Source organism: Monodon monoceros, unplaced genomic scaffold (genome assembly GCF_005190385.1).
Source record: "Monodon monoceros isolate NGI ecotype Baffin Bay Population unplaced genomic scaffold, NGI_Narwhal_1 Super_Scaffold_3, whole genome shotgun sequence".
Lineage (NCBI taxonomy): Eukaryota > Metazoa > Chordata > Mammalia > Artiodactyla > Monodontidae > Monodon > Monodon monoceros.
In genome coordinates this window covers 50,979,571-51,002,119 of record NW_021703780.1, presented here as the reverse complement: position 1 = coordinate 51,002,119, position 22,549 = coordinate 50,979,571, and the positions used below count along the sequence as shown (strand labels likewise).

General features: G+C 43.0%; 1 protein-coding gene across 3 annotated transcripts in view; it reads right to left on the bottom strand.

The window, feature by feature from the left end:
* The window catches only part of CMTM8 (CKLF like MARVEL transmembrane domain containing 8), a 91,982-nt gene extending 73,063 nt beyond the window's left edge, over positions 1-18,919 (bottom strand). Inside the window, exon 1 of one of the 3 annotated variants that reach the window (XM_029242181.1) lies at positions 18,329-18,919. In XM_029242181.1, coding sequence (XP_029098014.1) covers positions 18,329-18,475 — 147 coding nt within the window. In that variant the 5' untranslated portion in view covers positions 18,476-18,919. The remainder of the gene's footprint in view (positions 1-18,328) is intronic. The other 2 variants (XM_029242179.1, XM_029242180.1) reach the window with 2 other exon arrangements.
* Positions 18,920-22,549: the final 3,630 nt, after the last annotated feature.

Sequence of the window (22,549 nt, the reverse complement as noted above, 5' to 3'; positions counted from 1 at the left end):
ATAACTGAAATCCCAGTGTCCCATCCCTAGCTTCAGAGTGTTGACAGATAAGTCAGGGGGCACGTGGGGCCGTGTGTCACAATGGAGGTCCAAGATCCAGCAGCAATGAGGAGATCCTGCTTCCTTGCCTTCCTAGGATAGGCCAGTTCTGTGGTGTTATACTGGGAGGTGTTGCTGGAAGCTCAGCCTAGAGCCTGCTCCCCCAGCTCTACCAAAAATCTTGGAAGCCATCTAGTGATTTATAATAAGTCTCCTGATGCTCCACTAGCTAAAGTGGATGCTGTCGTCTGCAATTGAACCTTGACCGAGACAGTGCATATAGTACGTACCCGTAGAAGGGAGATTCCACTGGGCTGGTTACCATGAATCTCATGGGTAGGTATGGAAGAGGGAGAAGCAACCAATGGAACTGTTTCACCCTGTACCCCACAAAGGTGTGGTTGACTCATTCACATATAATTTGAGAACTGTTTCCTCAAATCATGGCTCAACTAGAAATGGGAATGAAAGAAGGGATTCCCCAAAACCTGGGGCTGGCTTCATATCAAGTGAGATAATAAACATGGAAATTCATTTACTTTTAAATGAAAATGAATGGTAAAATGCTCATCTAAGGAAAAGTACTACTACCTTCCCGGGAATAACTCTAGCCATAAATCTTAGCAAAACAAGGAAACAAATTGTATTCTGCATGTGTTAAATTTCAGATTTAAGTCCTTGAGATGAATAAAAGACCAAAGGCCAGCAAGGAATAAATGCCTCTAGAGTTTCTGCTCAAATTTGAAAATTTGAGGATTTTTAAAAAACTACCCTTCGATATCATCCTAAGCATATTTTTCTTTTCATGTCTTACATCCTATTATTGATCATTCCTTTAAATAAAAATAGAAAGGTGTGGGCTTCCCTGGTGGCGCAGTGGTTGAGAGTCCGCCTGCCGATGCAGGGGACACGGGTTCGTGCCCTGGTCCGGGAAGATCCCACATGCCGCGGAGCGGCTGGGCCCGTGAGCCATGGCCGCTAAGCCTGCGCGTCCAGAGCCTGTGCTCCGCGACGGGAGAGGCCACAACAGTGAGAGGCCCGCGTACTGCAAAAAAAAAAAAAAAAAAAAAGAAAGGTGCTATACCACTATATTTTAAATGCTAGACAAAGCTTCTGGAACACAATAACTATTCAACACATATTTGATGACTGAATAAATAAGATAAGCATTATTAATTTACACTGTAAAACTCACAGCATTATAAACTGGAAAAGACCTTGAAGAGCTTAAGAATCAATAAGAAGATGTAACAGAAGACAAGGGAACAGCTGAGGAGTCTTCTTCTTAGGAACTATAAAGTAGTATAAATCCCTTTTCCACAAATTAATCTATGTATTACATAATAGCCCAATCAAAAGCCAAGATAATTTGACAGAGGAGAGGGGACACAGCAGTGAATGACTTTTTAAAAATTCTAAAACTTATGGCTGGGGTGGTTTACGTTATCAGATGGTAAAATGTATCCTAGAATGACAGATTTTAAAACTTGGGAACAAAGACTGGAATAGACTAGAAAGTACAGAATTGAGCCCAAGTCGATATAAGAACCAAATAAATGAAATAAAGAGAGCAACCCAGATGACTGAATGAAAAATAGATTTATAGATTATCATTATATCATATTGGGACGACCGAGAAGATACCTAAAAGCAAAGTTAGAGCCCAACTTTCTACCTTCAGCTAAAATAATTAAGGTTAAACATTAAAAAGTACTATAAGAAAAACACAGGTTAAAAATTAATGTATAATTAATTATATTTAGTTTTGTTAGAGAAGTAGAATTTTCGAATGAACCAGACATGAGGAAAAAACATGACTGATAAATTTAAAGATAAGCTTTACATTGTGTAAATAAAGCCAAGGCATGAAAAGCTAGAAAAAATGTCTGCAACACAGAAAGGAGGTCAATACTCTATATACATAAAAAATGCCTTCATATGAATAACAAAATAGCAGAACTTCTCTCTCAAGGCAGCTGACTAGACCTGTATGTTTATCTCTCCATCCTTCCCAAATTCCACTGAAATGACCAAAAACAAAAAACACCACATACATGCAAATAATATTAAAATACACAGTAGTGCTGAGAAGCTGCAAAGAGCAACAGCAACAATCTATAGCCTTGAGGGATTCCTGGGAGGCATGTGGGAACAAACTAAGGGTAAGCAATGGGGTTTCCAGTCTTCAGCCCTGGAGAGGAAAACAGAGGACCATCAAAAAGGGGAATTTCCAAGCAGACGCTCAGAAAAATTCAAAGATTAAAGGTAACAGCAGAAGTGGGAAAAGGAATGAGCCAAGGGTAATCTGATAAGGACTAAATTTAAATACTTAGAGAGCTGTCATTCTCTCCACATCCCCTCTAGCAGTTACTTCTGGAAACAGTCTCCAAGATAAAGCTTCAAGACTTCCAGATGCTTCAACAAGCTATGTGCACACCTCATAACAAAGTCCGAGCAGCCACACTGCCCCCAATGCCCCTTCTACCCCATTAATAATTCCTTTCCTCCGAGAAAAAGACACTAGATGCAGGTCATGTGGTGAGAACCTGCATTCGCTGCTGGAGGCACAGGGATTCTCACTTAAGCTGAGCAAACAGTCTCCAACCATCTCATCTACAATTACAAATCGACAATCATGAATCACCAAATGACTGAGGAAAACAGCCGTATAGAAGCAACAGACTCAACAAGCAGAAGTGGTCTCTTTGTAAACTAAGAGAAGCTTAAATACGATTGACCTCTGAAAAACACAGGGGTTAGGACCACCTCTGACCCTCTGCGGTTGAAAATCCGAGTATAACTTATAGTCAGCCAACCTCGGATCATATGATACTGCAGTATTTGCTATTGAAAATAACCCACCTGTAAATGGAACCAGGCAATTCAAACCTGTGTTGTTCAAGGGTCAACTGTATACCCAAGAGTCTTAAAGTGGTTCAGTAAAAAAGCAATCAGACTACAAAGTAAAAGAATGACAAAATGTTGGGAATTAAAACTATCAAAGCCGGGCTTCCCTGGTGGCACAGTGGTTGAGAGTCCGCCTGCCGATGCAGGGTACACGGGTTCATGCCCCGGTCCGGGAAGATCCCACATGCCGCGGAGTGGCTGGGCCCATGAGCCATGGCCGCTGAGCCTGCGCGTCCGGAGCCTGTGCTCCACAACGGGGGAGGCCACAACAGTAAGAAGCCCGCGTACCGAAGGAAAAAAAAAAAAAATTATCAAAGCCAAAATAAAAATTCAGCAGTTGGGATGAAGAGCAGAACGTACTCAACTGAAAACCACCTGAATTTGGGCTGGAAGTGTTATTGTCCTGGAACTCTGCAAAAGAACAAAGAAACGGAAAGTATAAAAGAAAAGTTAGGAGATATTGAAGACAGTTTAATCTCTTCTGGAACTTCTTTTGAATGAAGATTATTTTTTGAAAGAAAAAACAGAAAAAAAAAGATGCAGGAAATACAAGGAATTTCCCTGCACTGAAGACAGATTTGAATATTAGTTATAAAGGGCCCAATGAGTACTGGGAAAGATGAATTTTAAAATGCCCTTCTGGATTCATAGTGGTAAAGCATATGATTTCTAAAGAAGGGGAGAAAATTCCAAAAGCATTCAGGGAGATTTTTTTTTTTTAATTTGGTTACTTAAAAGGAAATTTAAAAAAAAAAAAAAAAAGGAAGTGAGAACCTAATTCCCCCAGAAGAGTGGGTTTGAAGCCTAGTAAAAACAAGCCTTTGACTTAAATACTATAAAGCTCACAGTTTACTGCAACTGATGCAAAGGACATTTTCTCAGCCGGGAACATCTGGCTAGAGCTGTCCTGAGAGAGGGGTTTCAAGGTCTATCCTGATTTCTCCCAGGCTGGAATGAGGGCATTCAGCCTGCCCAGGCACAGATCCCACCAGGACTCAGGAAACTCCAGGTGGAAGCTTAACAATCTTTTACTCCCAACCACATCAACCTGATGCTCCAGTATAATTACCTCATATGGTTGCAAAACTGCCTTTCATGAGCCATTTCACCCTACAATTTCTTGCTACACGATCAACACCAGCTTTCTACATTCTCATAGGTAATTTAATGTGCAAGGCATCATTCATGTAAGGTTGTACTGCAACTAAATCTGTGGGAATGGCAATCATGAGACCAAGGCGGGTGGGGGGGGACTGAACCTTACAGGCCTGTCCAGGGACTACCAGACCATCAGGTCTCTTATTAACACCACCGGATGCTAGAAGACAATGAAGCAACATCTTCAAAGAATTAATGAAAAGAAATTTTAAGACCTACAATTTTATACCGACCAAATTATTCAAGTATAAAGGTAAAAGAAAGATGTTATTAGATGTGCAAGGATTCAAAAAATTCAACACCTTCAAACCCTTGCTAAAAGAATTACTCAAGGAGGTACTTCAAAAGTGAAAAATAAACCAAGAAAGCAAATAACACAAAAAACGGCATGAAAAAAATTAAACCTGTAGTCATCAAAATAGTTGTTTGGTAATTTGGGTGGAAAGCTTCAGACAACTGGCAAGTAATTATTCCTAAGAAATCATTTTTTTAAAAAGTAGCCCAGGGATTGTAAAATGGTGCATTCACTTTGGAAACCAGTCTGGTAGTTCCTCGTACAGTTAAATATAAAGTTATCACACAATCCAGCAATTCCACTCCGAGGAATACATCCAAGAGAAACGAAAATATATGTCTACATAAAAACTTGTACATAAATGTTCTTAACAGCATTACTAATAGCTAAAAGGTGAAAACAACCCAAATGTCCATGAACTCATGAATGGATAGATAAAATGTAGCCATACAATGAAATAATATTTGGCAATAAAAAGAAATGAAGTACTGATTCATGCTTCAACATGGATGAACCTTGAAAATATTAGGCTAAGTGAAAGAAGAGAGTCACAAGAGATCTTGTGGGATTCCATTTATATGAGATGTCCAAAATAGGCAAATTTTATAGAGACAGAATGCAGAATTAGTGATAGCATAGGGAGAGTTGTGGGGAAATGGAGAATGCCTGCTAATGGGTATGGGGTTTCTTTCTGGGACAATGAAAATATTCTAAAATTGATTATGGTGATGGTTGCACAACTCTGTAAATATTCCAAAAGCCACTGAGTTGTACACTTTAAGTGGGTAAACTGTATGGTGTATGAATTATATCTCAATAAAGGTTATTAAAAAAACAAAAAATTGTCTAACACAAAGTGCATGGTGAGGAATAGGTTAAGTGTTATCTCTTGAATGGAATGTGGTTACACATCTTAATTCTCTGGGTAGTTAGAAAAATATGTATAAATATTTTGGGTAGATTTTTAAAAGTAACTCCAAACAAAATAGAAATGGAATTTATAACTTTGAATCACTAGAGGAAAAAATAAGGAAAACCAAAATTCTAAATAAGTTATCACAATAAATATGTGTTAAAAATTTCCACATTGAAAGACAAATTCTCAGACTCAGTATAGAACTAAAATCTAGTTATATGATCAATACAGAAGATATAACCAGATGACAAAAAGGAAGAAAATTAAAGGTAGGGTTTCCTTTGAGGAGATAAAAATGTTCCAGAACTAGATAGAAGTGATCACACAACATTGTGAATGTACTAAATGTCATTCAATTGTTCATTTTAAAATAGTTAATTTTATAGACATACCTCATTTCATTGCACTGTGATTTAATGCACTTCAAAGATATTGTGTTTTTTACAAATTGAAGGCTTGGGGCAACCCTGCATCAAACAAGTCTTATTGGCACCATTTTTCTAATAGCATTTGCTCACTTTGTGTCTGTCACATTTGTTAATTCTCACAATGTTTCAAACTTTTTCATTATGTTAAGTAGGGTTTTTTCTGTTTTTTTTTAATTAATTAATTAATTTTATTTTTTTGGCTGCATTGGATCTTTGTTGCTGCGCGAGGGCTTTTTTCTAGTTGTGGTGAGTGGGGGATACTCTTCATTGCAGTGCGCGGACTTCTCATTGTGGTGGCTTCTCTTGTTGTGGAGCATGGGCTGTAGGTACGCAAGCTTCAGTAGTTGCAGCATGTGGGCTCAGTAGTTGTGGCACACGGGCTTAGTTGCTCCATGGCATGTGGGATCTTCCCAGACCAGGGCTCGAACCCGTGTCCCCTGCATTGGCAGGCATATTCTTAACCACTACACCACCAGGGAAGTCCCAATCTTTTTCATTATTATTACATTTGTTATGGTCATCTGTGATCAGTGATCTCTGATGATACTATTTTAATTGTTTTGGGGCACCATGAACCTGGTCCATGTAAGATGGTGAACTTAATCGACTACTGAAACGACAACAGAGGATTTAGAATATTACATAAACTTAGTTGATAAAGCAGTGGCAGTGTTTGTGAGGATTGACTCCAATTTTGAAAGAAGTTCTACTGTGGGTCAAATGCTATCAAACAGCACTGCATGCTATAGAGAAATCATTCATGAAAGGAAGAGTCAATTGATGTGGCAGACTTCACTGCTGTCTTGTTTCCAGAAACTGCCGCAGCCTCCCCAACCTTCAGCAGCCACTGCCCTGATCAGTCAGCAGCATCAACATCCAGGCAAGACTCTCCACCAGCGAAAAGATTAGGACTCATTGAAGGCTCAGGTGATGGGTAGCATTTTTTAGCAACAAGGTATTTTTAGTTAAGGTATGTACATTTGTTTTTTGAGATGTAATGTTATTATACACATAATAGCATACAGTATAGCGTAAACATAACTTTTATACGCACTTGGAAACCCAAGAATTCATGTGAGTAGCTTTATTTTGATATTTGCTTTATTGTGGTGGTCTGGAACCACAATATCTCTGAGGTATGTTATGTGAATCTTACTTCAATTAAAAAGGGACAAGAACATATCAGATAAATGCTAGCCAAAAAAAGCTGGGGTGAGTGGCTGTATTAAAATCAGACAAAATAGAACACAGCAAAGTGATCTACAAGGTTGGTCTTATATATGAACATAGACACAAAACCCTGAGATATGATACTAACAAATCAAATCCAAGAGTTAAAAAAAAGTCTTAAAATCCACTAGTTTATTAAAAGAATACCTTATAACTAAATAGAGATTATCCTAGGAGTACAAGAATGATTCAACATTAGATTTCCTAATACAATTCACTCCATTAGCAAATAGAAAAGAACAAAAACCTATATGATCACCTAATAAAAAGGCACCCCCCCCCCCAGCCAAATCCTATCTTCCCAATTCAACAACCATTCCTGATTTAAATAGTTACACAGGGGCTTCCCTGGTGGCGCAGTGGTTGAGAGTCCGCCTGCTGATGCAGGGGACACGGGTTCGTGCCCCGGTCCGGGAAGATCCCACATGCTGCAGAGCGGCTGGGCCCGTGAGCCATGGCCACTGAGCCTGTGCGTCCGGAGCCTGTGCTCCGCAACGGGAGAGGCCACAACAGTGAGAGGCCCGCATACCGCAAAAAAAAAAAAAAACAAAAAAATAGTTACACGGTTAAACCTACCTTCCTTAATTCAATAAAGAATATCTACCAGAACCTACAGTAAAACCTGTATTATCATTAAAGCATTAGAAACACCGCAATTAAAGTTATGAGTCCGCCAAGGATACCCATCTCATCCCAATCATTCAACATTACACTGGCAGTCCTAACCTATGTAATAATGGGAAAAAAAAGTATAAATATAAAAAGGAAAAGAAAACCATCACTGTTTCACAGATATTACTATAATTTACTTATAAAATAATAAAACTATTAGAACTAATTACTCAAATAAAATGGCTACACACAAGAGTAAAACAAGATAATCAACAGCTTTCTTACAAACCATAAATAGTCAGAAATTGCCAAATCCAATTCATTTTTTTATAAATCCTATTTATCAAATATAGTAAGAAGTACATACGACTCATCTGGAAAAAACTTACGACTTCAAGAGCATAAAATGACCTTAAATAAATAGAGAGATACAATATCCCTAGGTGATGAGATTCAATATTATAAGGACATCTCTTCAAATTAATTTATAAATTTAATGCAATCTCAATCAAAGTTGTAGTGGAATGTAAGGAACACTGATTTTAAAAATCACCTCTGGGTGGGAGGGAGGGAGACGCAAGACGGATGAGATATGGGGACATATGTATATGTATAACTGATTCACTTTGTTATAAAGCAGAAACTAACACACCATTGTAAAGCAATTATACCCCGATAAAGCTGTTAAAAAAAAAAAATCACCTCTAAGTGTTAGTGTAAGTATACAAGCACAGAAAGAAAGAAAAATTTGTATGATTTACCCTACTGAATATTAAAATGCATGATAAAGCTATAGTCAATTTGGAAATGACTCAGAAATAGAACAGGGTCAAGAAATAGTTACACGTATGTGGGAATATAATATGATTAATGGTGAGACAACTAGCTATGCATTTGGGGGAAAAAAGTGAGATTACATTCTTATCCACACAGAAAGAACTTACAGCTTTAGATGGCAATTTTTTTTAAAAAAAATATTTTTTTAATTTATGTATTTATTGTATAATTTGTATTTATCAATAAATAAATACACCCTGTGCGGCGTGCGGGATCTCAGTTCCCCAACCAAGGATTGAACCCAGGCCATGGCAGTGAAAGCACTGAATCCTAACCACTGGAGCACCAGAGAACTCCCACTGGTAAATATTTTTAGCATTTAAAGAAACTATATTTTCTTCAAATATTTGTATAATCCTGGGGATAAGGAAGCCGTGTTTAAGCAAACTAAACCCCGCAAGGCTAAATAAAGGTAACACTCTAGATTTCATGCAAATTAGAAACTTATTTTGATGAAAAATGTCATGAATGATACTAATAACAAATGACTAAAGAAAATTAATACTCATAATACACAAGAAACATAAATCAACAAAAAGCGATATGGAAAAATACCAAGATATTATTAAATGAAAAATAAATTGCAGAATATGTAATACACTCATTCGTGTGTATTTGTTTTATACTACATGTGTATTTGCAAGTGTACAGAACAAGTGTACAGAAAAATGTGAATGGTAGGGACTTCCCTGGCAGTCCAGTGGTTAGGACTCCTGCTTCCACTGCAGGGGGCCCGGATTCTATCTCTGGTCAGGGAACTAAGATCCTGCACACCGCAGGGCGCAGCCAAAAAAAAGAAAAAGAAAGAAATGTGGAGTGAAGGAGGTAGGTTAGCGGAGACCAGAGACATTCAGTTTTTACTCTATAGATACATGATTTTAAATTTATTTGTACAACGTACACACTGCTTTAAGCTTCTGTAATTACATTAATGTATAAATATATTCATTATAAAAAATTTAAACCATACAAAAGATAAGGAGTTAAAAAGCAAAACTCCCTATTCAAACACATCCCCCAAACCAATCTTATTTCCCTCCTGGAAGTAATTTTCATTAACGTCTTTGCTCCCTTTTATATCTCTAAAACATTTTTTAAAGAAAGAAAGAGCCCCGGGATTTCCCTGGTGGTCCAGTAGTTAGGACTCCAGGCTTTCACTGCCAAGGGGCCGGGTTCAATCCCTGGTCAGGAAACTAAGATCCCAGAAGCCATGCAGCTGGCCACAAAAAAAAAAAAAAAAAAAGTCCTATTTTTTTAAATGGGTGAAGGAAAAAAAACAACAACAGGTAGTTACTAAAAGAAAAAATAAATGGCTAATAAGCATATATAAAATGTTCAATTTTAATAATCACAGGAACACAAACAAAAACCATTTGCTTTCTGTGTGAAATAAGACAAAGACAAATATATGATATCACTTATATGTGGAATCTAAAAAAATAGTACAAATGAACTTATTTACAAAACAGAAATAGAGTCACAGATGTAGAAAACAAACTTATGGTTGGGGTGGGGTATAAATTGGGAGTTTGGGATTGACATATACGCATTACTATATATAAAATAGGTAACTAATAAGGACCTACTGTATAGCACAGCCAACTCTACTCAATACTCTCTAATGACCTATATGGGAAAAGAATCTAAAAAAGAGTGGAGATATGTATAACTGATTCACTTGGTTGTACACCTGAAAGTAACACAACATTGTAAATCAACTCTACTCCAATAAAATTTTTTTTTAAAGTTTGCTTTTTTACACATGTGCAGGGCTCCCCTGAATATTAGCTGATGGTCTGCCTGGTGGGTGTTTATGCCAAGTCAGTTTTTATTAATCTGAACATCTCCCACCCCAAGAAAACGGGCAAATATTAAAAAGTTTGAGCATTTGCAGAAACAAACCCTGTCAAACACTGAAACACCACTAGAGGGAATGCAAATCAGTTTAAACCTTTCTGTACAACTTGGCAGTAATAACAAAAGCCTTAAAAACACATAGGCCAACCCCACCCCACCCCCTACACACACACAAACACACACAAAACTATTAGAACTAATAAATGAGGTCAGCAAAGTTGCAAAGTTGTAGGATACAAGGTCAAGGATACAGAACTCAGTTGGATTTCTATGATCTAGCAATGAACAATTTGAAAATGAAATTAAGAAAATAATTCCATCTTCAATAGCATCAAAAAGAATAAAATACTTAGGAATAAATTTAACAAAAGAAATGCAAGACATGTATGAAGACTATAAAACATTGGTAAAGAAATTAGAGATCTAAATAAATGGAAAGACATCCCATGTTCATGAATTGGAAAACAATTTTTTTAAGGCGGCAATACTCCCCAAATTGATCTACAGGTTGAACACAATCCGTATTAAAATCCCAGCTGCCAGGGCTTCCCTGGTGGTGCAGTGGTTAAGAATCTGCCTGCCAATGCAGGGGACACGGGTTTGAGCCCTGGTCCGGGATGATCCCACATGCCGCGGAGCAACTAAGCCCGTGCACCACAACTACTGAGCCTGTGCTCTAAAGCCTGCGAGCCACAACTACTGAGCCTGTGTGCCACAACTACTGAAGCCCGCACGCCTAGAGTCCACGCTCCGCAAAAAGAGAAGCCACCGCAATAAGAAGCCTACGCACCTCAACAAAGAGTAGCCCTCACTCACCACAACTAGAGAAAGCCCGCGCGCAGCAACAAAGACCCAATGCAGCCAAAAATAAATAAATAAAATAAATTTATATATATAAAAAAAGAAAAATTTGTTAAAAAAAAATGCCAGCCGCCCTTTTTGCAGAAATTGGCAACGTGATACTAAAATTCAAGGGCTTGTATTTGGAAATACAAACCAAAACCACTATGAGATACCACTTCATGCCTTGTAGGATGATTAGAATCAAAAAGAAAATAAATCTTGGTGAGGATGTGGAGAAACTGGAACACTCATATTGCTGTTGGGATTGTAAATCAGTGCAGCCACTTTGGAAGCAGTCTAGCAGTGCCTCGAAATATTAAACAAAGAGTTACCATATGATCCAGCCATCCCTTCCTAGGTAAATGCCCAAGAGAACTGAAAACTATGTCCACAGAAAAACTTATACATGAAGGTTCACAGTAGCATATTCATAATAGTCAAAATGTGGAAACAACCCAAATGTCCATTAACTGACAAATGAATAAACAAAATGTTATATATATATATAATACAATGAAATATTATTTGGCAACTAAAGGAATGAAGTACTGAGACATACTACAGCCTGGATGATCCTTGAAAACATTATGCTAAGTAAAAGAAGCCAGACAGAAAGGGCCACATGTTGTAGGATTCCATTTATAAAGAAATGACCAGGATAGACAAATCCATAGAGGTAGAAAGTAGATTAGTGGTTACCAAGGGCTGAGGCCAGGGGAGACCAAGGAGTGACTGCTAACAGGTAGAGGTTTCTTTTTGCTGTGAAAGAAATGTTCTAAAATCAGAAGTGAAAGCTGTACAAATGTGAATATCCTAAAAACCCCTAAACTGTACACTTTTAAAAGATCAACTTTTCGTGAATGATATCTCAATAAAGCTGCTTTTTAGGGCTTCCCTGGCGGCGCAGTTGTTGAGAATCTGCCTGCTAATGCAGGGGACACGGGTTCGAGCCCTGGTCTGGGAGGATCCCACATGCCGCGGAGCAACTAGGCCCGTGAGCCACAACTACTGAGCCTGCGCGTCTGGAGCCTGTGCTCCGCAACAAGAGAGGCCGCGATAGTGAGAGGCCCGCGCACCGCGATGAAGAGTGGCCCCCGCTTGCCACAACTCGCACAGAAACGAAGACCCAACACATTAATAATTAATTAATTAATTAATTAACTCTTACCCCCAAAATCGTCAAAAAAAAAAAGCTGCTTTTTAAACACGGCTATGCCCAAACTCATAGAACTCTACACTAAAAAAGGTAAATTTTACTGTATACCTCTATAAATTTGACTTTAAAGAAGATTCATATACCCTGTTACTCAATTCTAAGTACTCATCTGTAGAAAATATTAAAGACCACCCAGAAAGATGTAGCTTAAAGAATGTTTGTTACAACACTGTCACAGAAAAGAAAGAAACCTAAACTGAGCAGCAGGAACCTGGATATTTATGGAACACTAGGTGGCCTTCAAGAATGCCAGAAGAGAGCTTCCCTGGTGGCGCAGTGGTTAAGAATTCACCTGCCAATGCAGGGGACACAGGTTTGAGCCCTGGTCCAGGAAGATCCCACATGCCGCAGAGAAACTAAGTCCACAACTACTGAGCCCGCATGCCACAACTACTGAAGCCTGTGTGCCTACAACCCATGTTCCACAACAAGAGAAGCCCGTGCACCGCAACGAAGAGCAGCCCCCACTCACCGCAACTAGAAGAAAGCCCGCGGTGCAGCAACAAAGACCCAATCAGCCAAAAATAAATTAAAAAAAAAAAAAAGAATGCCAGAAGAAATTAATCACTGATGGGGAAAGGTAACTTATCAGGTCTCCCCAGAAACTGGCACATTTAGATTGGGTAATCTGAGCAGAGTTTAATAAAGGTCTTATTTAGAAAGCAGGGTGCAGAAGACCACAAGCCATAGCGCGGTGCCTGGCAAGAGGAAGCGGCTGGGAGTGACCAGTCAGCAGAGCCAGGGAAAACAGCCGAGTGCAGAGGGCTGCCAGACGGCCCGCCCAGCACGGAGGGACACAGCCAGGCTGCTGAGCCCCAGCAGGGAGGAATCCCAGGAACCTGCTCCCCTCCCACCTTACAGCCTCCTGCGGGTGCCGGGAGGACATCGGAATCCAGTGGGACATCAGAGGGGACCCTGGACACGATCCGTGCAAGTCAGCCTGCAGGGTGGAGAGCCGGGTGGAGAGTGCATCCAAGTGACAAATGGAAGATGTCCAGCACAGATGGTCACAGCAGTAAACAAGGAGTGGTTTACAAGTGACTACATTTAAAAAAAAAAAAAAGATAAGTAACATACAACCACTTAAGAAACTCTAGAATGGTTTACTCCAAGGGGTAAACAGTGGTTCACCCAGAGTTCCTCAACGGTGGTGCTGTTGGCAGCTGGCAAAGCAATTCTTCATGGTTGGGTACTGCCCCAGGCACTTTAGGACATTAGCCTCCCTGGCCCCCAGGGCACTAAACACCAACAGAAACCTCAGGCATTACAATAACCAAAAATTTTTGAAAAGCCTCCCCACTCCCAGACATGGGTTGGTACCATGCCTGACAGTAACCACCGTGAGGGTGAGAATTAAAGGGTGTTTTTTTTTTCTTACCTGCATTTTTATAATTTTTCTACCAAGACTAGGTATTGTTTTTGTGAAGCAGAAAAAATATGTTCACTATTCTTTAAAAAGAACTCAACAGGATAGAATAATTTAGATTCCAGCTCTCGGGAAACCCTATTTTGTTCTTCCCCTAACTTTGCTCATGACAGTAAGTAAATGAAAGGCGATCTGACATTATTACACGGATGACATAACTCATTTTGAAATCACCAATAACAGGAAGGGTGAGATTAACTCACCTTCTGACAAATCACTTTTATTCTTCATATACTCATAGCCGTTATGAGATCACAGCATCCTACGAGTCACAGGTCAAGTACTAGATTGCTTCCAGCTTGTTATAAAACTTTAAAAGGAAGGAAACCATTACAATTTGGTTTCTACATGATGCTACATTGGCACAGCCTAGAGTATTTTAGCAGGTTTACCTATTACCACTCACCCCTGTGAGAAAGCCAGGGCAAGGGATTTTGACAACAGATTTGGGGAAACATTGTGTTTTGTTCTCTATTACTTCCCCCAGGCTCAAGCAGGGAGTCAGGTTCTTAGCAATTCTTTGTCTCAGTATTTTGTATTTTCAAGGCAGAAAGTGTGCCTTCTGGGGGCAGGTCTAACTTAATCTCAGGACTGGAAGAGTAACAGTTTGAAACCGCCCTGCCGCCATCCTGGGATAAAGAAGCAGTGGTACAGTTTTTCACTAAGTTCAAGAAACCATCCATTGTAAGCTGCATCCTGACCCAGATATTAAAACATGAACAAAAAATGATCTTGGGTCAATAAAACACAGTATACCATTTAGGGTGATCCTTAGCATTTTTAATTTTAAAAGTTCTTCTAACGTAAAAAAAATATTTTTAGTTTAATAGGCTCACATTACCGATGACAGTTTAAATTAATACAGCTTTGGGGAAAGATAACTTCAGGATATATATCAAAACAGAATATGTAAATTTGTATACCCTTTGACACATCAATATATACTTTAAGGAACTTTCCCTCAATAAAGTCAACTGGAGGGTTTCCCTGGTGGCACAGTGGTTAAGAATCCGCCTGCCAATGCAGGGGACAAGGGTTTGAGCCCTGGTCTGGGATGATCCCACATGCCGCGGAGCAGCTAACCTGTGCGTCACAACTACTGAGCCTGAACTCTAGAGCCCGCGAGCCACAACTACTGAGCCCATGTGCCACAACTACTGAAGCCTGCGTGCCTAGAGCCCGTGCTCTGCAACGAGAAGCCACCGCAATGAGAAGCCCACGCACCGCAATGAAGAGTAGCAACCGCTCGCTGCAGCTAGAGAAAGCCCGCGCGCAGCAACGAAGATCCAACACAGCCAAAAATAAATACATAAATAAAATTAATTAATTAAAAAAAAGAAAAGAAAGTCACTGGAAAAGTGTGGAAAGAGAGGGAAAAACAGGAAGATTGCTACACCACTGGCTATACTAGTAAAACCTAGAACATGTTAGTTTTAAAACAGAAAGCTGAGGAAATCAAATATAGTACTTCTATATGACAGAAAACTGTAATAATGCAAGAGATCCAAGACCCTGAAAAATGTTCATGGTAAGTAAACACAGCAGTTAACAAATCCATGAGAAAAATTATAAGAAAATACATGCGTAGGGGAAAAAAAGTATAAAAGGAATTTCAGAAAAAAAAACTAAGAAAATGGAAAGATAAAAAATCAATTAAAAAAAAATCTCCTTAAACGTCCATGAGTTTTCCTGATTGAGAGAACACACCAGGTCCTTAGTGCCTCCTATGAAGGCACATCATTACGATGTTACAGTTCTCTGGGGAGAAAGAAGATTCTACAAGCTTCCAGAAAGGGTGGGGGGGGGGGGATCAAGAATTGGAATTTTTTTAAAGAATTATAAGAGCTAGAAGATAACAGAGGAATACGTTCAAAATTCTGAGGGAAAACAATTTCCAATCTACCATTCTTTACATAGTCAACCTATTAATCATGTGTAACAGTGGAATCAAGATATTTTGAAAGATGCAAATCTCGATTTACACATGCATCCTTTCTCAGGAGACTACCAGAGGCTGTGTATTCCCCCAGCGGCAGTGAGTCAAGACAGAGAAGGGCACAGGTCATGGGAAGGAGGGGGTCCAACCCAGGAGAGAGGGGAAGAGAATCTCCAGGGTGACACGCAGGAGATCCCAGGCCATTAGCTGTGCCCAGGTGAGCAGGCTGGGTGGGAGGAGGTGAGTAGCTCCCAGAGAGGATTGGTCAGAAGGATGACCCTGACTGAGTACCTGCTGTGCCTCAGTTTCCTGAGAGGGGATTCAAACAACTAAGGTAAAGTTAGTGTCTAAATATCTAGAGAACTAAAACACGGAAATAGAATTACAAACTGCAGAGAAAACAAGAAATTGGGCAGAAAAGGAAAAGCACTCATAGACCACTCAGTGGCTCCTCTGTGAACAGTGTTTCCTGTACCCTAAGGTAGCACTGGTTAGTGATGTAACCCAAAGACGGGAAAGGTGTATGTATAATGGGGGTGGGGAAGAGGTGGTCCAAGAGAGCTAAAGCCTCATCTTTCAGAATGGGAAGCCACTGAATAACATCTACAATTTGGGGGGGCGGGGGGGAATCAAGAACCAGCGATGGTGGGGGAAACTTACATTTTTACCCATAGAACCATGACTCTTTAAAACTTGTGCATATATAGACGTGTTAAAAATAAAAACCCAACTCTAGTAGTTATAAGGACAATTTTTCTTACATATTTTTCCATTTTTTTCAAAAAACGTATTGAGGGGCTTCCCTGGTGGCGCAGTGGTTGAGAGTCCGCCTGCCGATGCAGGGGACATGGGTTCGTGCCCCGGTCCGGGAAGATCCCACATGCCGCGGAGCGGCTGGGCCCGTGAGCCATGGCCACTGGGCCTGCGTGTCTGGAGCCTGTGCTCCGCAACGGGAGAGGCCACAACAGTGAGAGGCCCGCGAACCGCAAAAAACAAACAAACAAACAAACAAATTTAAAAAAAAGTATTGAAATCGTAAAGTATACATGCCAACATATCAACAGTGGTTATTTCTAGTAACGCGATTGTGGACCATTTACATTTTTTCTTTCACTTTCCAACTTTCGGAAAAAGTATGTAACATGGAGTTTATTGACCATAAATCAGAAAACAAGAGGTGTTTTACTTTAAGCCTGGTCCACATCCACCACAGGGTAAAAGCCCCATCTCTGTCATTTTAGCTTCTGCTCTTTCTGCTGGAGCAGGGGAGACTGCCAACTCCTTCATTCACACAGCAAATATTTGTTGAATTCCTATAAGCCAGGCCCTGCACAGTGATTCCAATACCCCAGCTTTTTTTTGGATCTCCTGAAGGCCTCAATGCCAGCAGGGGGAACCAGCTGGGGCATGGGCTAAGCCAACACTTCAAACTCCTCGTGCACTGGATACACCTGGGATTGGTTCAGTTGGTCTGGGTTGGGCTCTGAGGCTCTGGAGGAGCAGGCAAGCTACTTGATGTGCACAGGTTTTGCTGAAGGTTTCTCAGAGGAATCACTGGGGTCCTCAGTCACTTCGGCACCATCATGGCCCCATATAGGCTAGATTTCAATCCCACAAATGTTTAAGTGAAAGTATACGAGATACAGCAAAAGGGGCGCTGCTTAGACAGCTGCAAGGGATGCCCCTTGGCAGTTAAGAGCAGGACTCTGGAGTAAGGCAGGCCTGGGTTTGAATCCCACCTCCACCACCCCCAGGTGCGACCTACTTCCTCTCTCTGAGCCTCAGTCTCTTCACATGTAAAATGAGATAATAATTAAAGCTACATTCACAGGATAGGGTTGTTGTATGGTACACGAGAGCACGAAGGCATCTAAAGCGCTTGATGAGACCCTGGCACAGGATGAAGACAATAAATAGTGGCAACCACTAGCTGTTAACACGGCCGGCGTCCTTTCTCAGCCACGATGGGACCTAAGGGGCGATCACTTGACCTCTCAGCCTCCATGTCTTCCTATGGAGAGGAGAAGGCACATGCCCGGCCTCCTCCCCAGGAACGTTCTGAGTCTTAAACCAGGATGTGCACAGCACCAAACAGGAGACCCTTTGGTCTTCAAAGAGCACCAGACAGGAGACCCTCAGATTTTATTCAGTAAATGTCTCCTGATTCACCTCGATTTTACTACCAGGGAGATAAATTTAAAAAAAGAAAAAGTCTTCTCCTCTCCTCTGATCTTCGTAAAGTTTTTCTTTTAGAGAAAAGGCCACCCAGGTAGAGAGCAGATAAGGGAGGCGCCAGGTGTCCCTGACACTCATTAACGCAAACTCAATGCCCACCAAGCATCCTGCTCTCAGAACACACCACGACCACAGAGAGGACCCAGCAAGTCGAGTTTCTCTCCAACGGACCTCCCAAGGGTCACGACCGTCTCCCCCAAAAGAGCCCAAGGTGATGAGACCTCGTTCAGAGAGGGGGTCTCTGAGTTCGGCACCTGGGGATGAAGAAGAGGCTGAGCAAAAAGGATTCCTTCGAAGCCCTCCCGAGCATGTGAACAAGCTCCCAGGCGAGGAGCACGGCGCGGGGCCCACCTGCGCCCCTGCCCCCAGCCCCGCCCGCCCGGAGGCACTCACGATCTCCGCCACGATGAGGAGTCCGGGCAGGGTGCGGAGGAACTCGCGGTCGTAGGCGAAGCTGCTGCTGGTGGTGGAGAAGTTCTCCGCGAAGGAGCTGGCGGTGGTGGTGACGGTGTGCGAGCGGGCGCGCTGCGGCTCCTCCATCGTCGCGCCCCGGCCGGGCCGGCCCCGCCTCGGGGACCCCCGGCGCGTCGGGGCTGGCCACGCGGCCCTGAGCCCGGGGACACCGGCGGGGGGGGAGGGGAGCGCGGCGGCGCGGGGCCCAGGGCGCGCGGGGGGCACCGCCTGGATCCGTCCGGCCGCAGTGCGTGTCCGTAGAGTGCGCGGCCTCCCCTGCTCCTAGACGCGCGGGCTCTCGGCCTGCGCGGGGGCCCCGGAGGAGGAGACCAGGCGAGGGGAGGCCGCCAGCAGCCCAGGGAGGCGGCGAAGGCCGGGCGGAGGGGAGGCGGCGTGGAGAGGGGCGGGCGCGCGGCTGGCGGGGAGAGACCGCCCCGCGGAGGCGCTGAGGAGCGGCGGCCGCTTCACCTGTTGCGGGGCTCACGGACGGAGGGCGCGCTAGCGCGCGCGGGGCGGCAAGCTGCACAGAGAGTTGGGGCAGGAGGGCGCGGGGAGTGGCGGGAGGGAGGGAGGGCGCGGGGAGTGGGAGGAGGGAAGGCGGGGGTCGCGGCCGCTCCGCCAGGCCCCGCCTCCCGGGGGCGGGCCGCCGTTAACCTGTCTCCTTCCACCTGGCGGCGGCCAGCCCTGGGTCCTTGGACCCCGAGGAGAGCCAGGCCTCCGGGCCCTGCGGCTCCGGGAATGGAGGGTGTGGGGAGGGGCGGTGACTCTAGGGGCGTAAGAGCGGCTGGAATTACGATCCGGCCGGACCTTAGACCCGAGATCGATGCGAGGCCGCCGGGACGGTCCAACCAGAGCTTCTCCCCCTGCCGCCGCTTCCGCTGCCGAAGCCCGGCGTGATTTCTTGCCCCTCCTGCCAGGAACAAATTTGAGGAACCAGCTTTTTCGCCGGATTTGGAAAGCGAGATGCTTCTTGGCGCTCGCAGTGGCTCGATCGCCGGGATCCGTGGAGCCTCGGGGCCGGCACCTGGCCCGGAGATAAGAGCGGGGAGATATTTGGGATCCCTGGTCATGATGAATCAGTGTCCCATAACCCTCGGGAGGAAATGTTGGAGGAAAGCTTGAACGGTGTGTGTGTTGTGCAAACTGAAGTTTCTGACTAACGGGCTGTATTTTCCTGGGGTGCGGGAGAGGATGAGGGAGCCCCACACAGTGAGGCAGCTTGCTAGAGGGTCGGGCTGACCCGAGCTCCAACGCCGGCACTTGCATTTCTCAGCTGTGTGACCAGGAGCAAGGGCCTCCACCTCTCTGTGCCTCAGTGGTGCCATCTGCAAAATGCGTAGATGGGCGCCTTGCCAACAAAAGCATCTTCATGGCGCTCTCTCCTTTTGTATTGTGAAAGGATGGCAAGAAACGTTCTATTTTATTCAGAAACCCCCAAAAGGAAAGGAAATAATCCTTGTTCACAAATAAAGCTTTGCTCTGGAGTCACCGCATCCCTCTTATCCGTCCCAAGACACGTTTAAAAAAGATCAGAAGGGACGTTTTTTGCCACAATGTCCTATCAGCTGAGCAGAGAAAGCAAAAACTATTGCATACAATCTAATAAAACAAAACAAGGAATTCGTTTCTTTTAGTCTAGGGCCTACTCAGCAGGACCTCAGGGAGTAAAAGTTAAGGCTTCAAAAGCATTACAAAGACGACGATTTAGAGAAATTCCATCTATGAGCATTTGCTAAGCATCTTGGGCTGGTGGGTAAAGAGAATAAGAAATATAGCCCTTTCCCCGAGAGCAGCGGTTCCCAACGTGTGGTACCCGGACCAGCAGCATCAGTATCAACCAGGAACTCTCAGAAATGCAAGTTCTCAAGCCCCTAGACCCACTGAATCAGAAACTCTGAGGGCAGACGCCAGGAAGCTGTTTTTGAACCAGCCTTCCAGGAGACTCTGATACATACTGAAGTTTGAGAGCTACTGGTTTAGAGAAGTTTGAGAGCTACTGGTTTAGAGAAACCAATTTTGCAGCTGTGGAAATAAGAGATACACACATGGAATGGCTGGAGAAGCTGTCTGTGGCATCATGCAGGGCATTTAACGAAGGCAGGAAGGAAGTCGAAACAGCTCTATTTCTGTATTACAAAGGGCAAGCCCTTCTCAGAGGCCAAATGGATTTCAAAACTCAGATCTTTAATTTAGAAAGGTAAAAATGTACATATACCATACACCATATAACACCTTCAGTGAGGTCTGGAGTGGTACTTTCATCAAATACACTAGTTTTCGGCAATGAAAATACGTGAATGAATTAAGTGTGTGTTTGGCTTATCTACTGCAGTGTGATAAATGCTCCCAAACATCAGTGGTTTAAACTAACAACCATCTAGGGCTTCCCTGGTGGCGCAGTGGTTGAGAGTCCACCTGCCGATGCAGGGGACACGAGTTCGTGCCCCGGTCCGGGAGGATCCCACATGCCGCAAAACAGCTGGGCCCGTGAGCCATGGCCGCTGAGCCTGCGCGTCCGGAGCCTGTGCTCCTCAACGGGAGAGGCCACAGCAGTGAGAGGCCCGCGTACCGCAAAAAAAATAATAAATAATAAAATAACAACCATCTTACTCGTGAATCTGTGGGTCAGGAATTCGGGCGGGGCTTGGCTGGCAGAGTCTTCTGCTCCACAGGGTGTTGGTTGGAGTCATTAACTCAGCTGTTTTCGGCCGGTGGCAGGGCAGGTGTGGAAAGGCTGAAAAGCCTTCACTCACATTCTGTTCACTCCCTTTCTGGCACTTCAGTGCTCCTCTACCTGGCCTCTCTCTCTCTCCATGAAGCTTATTAGGCTTCTTAATAGCATGGTGGGTTCAGAGTAGTTGGACTTCTACACAGTAGTTGGCTTCCAAGAGGGGAAAAAATAAGCAGAAGCTGAAGATCTCTTAAGATCCAGCCTTGAAATCTACAGAGCATCATTTCTGCCACATTCTATTGGTCAAAGCCAGTGATAAGGGCAGCCTGATTCAAACAGAGGGGAAATAGACACCATGTCTGGATGAGAGAAGCAGCAAAGGACTGTGGCCTTTGCTTTTAATCCACGGCCTTTCATTTTTTAATCCATTAAGTGGGATAAAAAAAGACAATGAATAACTTCACACCATAACTTCACGCCAGGTTAAGTCGTATGTTTCTACCAAATACATTTTCTGCAAACTTGAAACTTTTGGTTTTCAGCTTCTTAGATTTCAGAATTACAAAGAAGCAATTATACACTGGTTGTTGACAAATGGGCTGCTCCTTTCCAACTGCTGCCTAACTTCAGGTGCTCATCGTCTTCCTGGAAGCCTCCTGATGGGATGTCCATTCCTCCAATGACATGTTTATACAATCCACCCTTCATCTACCTGCAAGAATTATTGCCCTGAAACCCCAGGCTCAGATCTGGGTTAATGTCCCACTGTGCACACTATAAAAGCCACTAGGAGGTGGCACACCTCATGCTTCCAGCCCTTTTCCCCAACTGCTCTAGAATGTTCCCATTCCAACTCCAAATACATTTTCACATGTCTCTGTAGGTGTGACCACTTTATGTCCATAACCAGCTCTTCTCAGCCTAGAAAGCCTCCTACCTTCACCCACAGCTCAAATCTACATCCTTTGGGCCCATTTCAAAAGCCACCTTTTCTGTGATTTCCACTAGATTTCCATAAAGCTTATTCTTTTCTTCTTTGCTTTAGAATTCATTCATTTTACGCACCTCTCTTTACCACTTCTTGAGGGACTATGAACTACCCTTCTTTATCTCCCTCCCCACCAGAGGAGGTATTGAATGAATGCTGAAACCCAAACTTTATTCTTTTTTTTTAATGTTGATGAAGTCTAGCTTATTTTCTTTTGTTGCTCATGCTTTGGATTTTATATCTAAGACTCCATTGCCAAATCCAAAGTCATGAAAATTCACACTTGTGGTTTTTTTTAGTTGATTAATTAATTAATTAATTTTTGGCTGCACTGGGTCTTCGTTGCTACGTGCGGGCCCTCTCTAGTTGTGAGCAGGGCCACTCTTCGTTGCAGTGCGCAGGCTTCTCATTGTGGTGGCTTCTCCTGTTGCTGAGCACAGGCTTTAGGCGCACTGGCTTCAGTAGTTGTGGCGCACAGGCTCAGTTGCTCCGTGGCATGTGG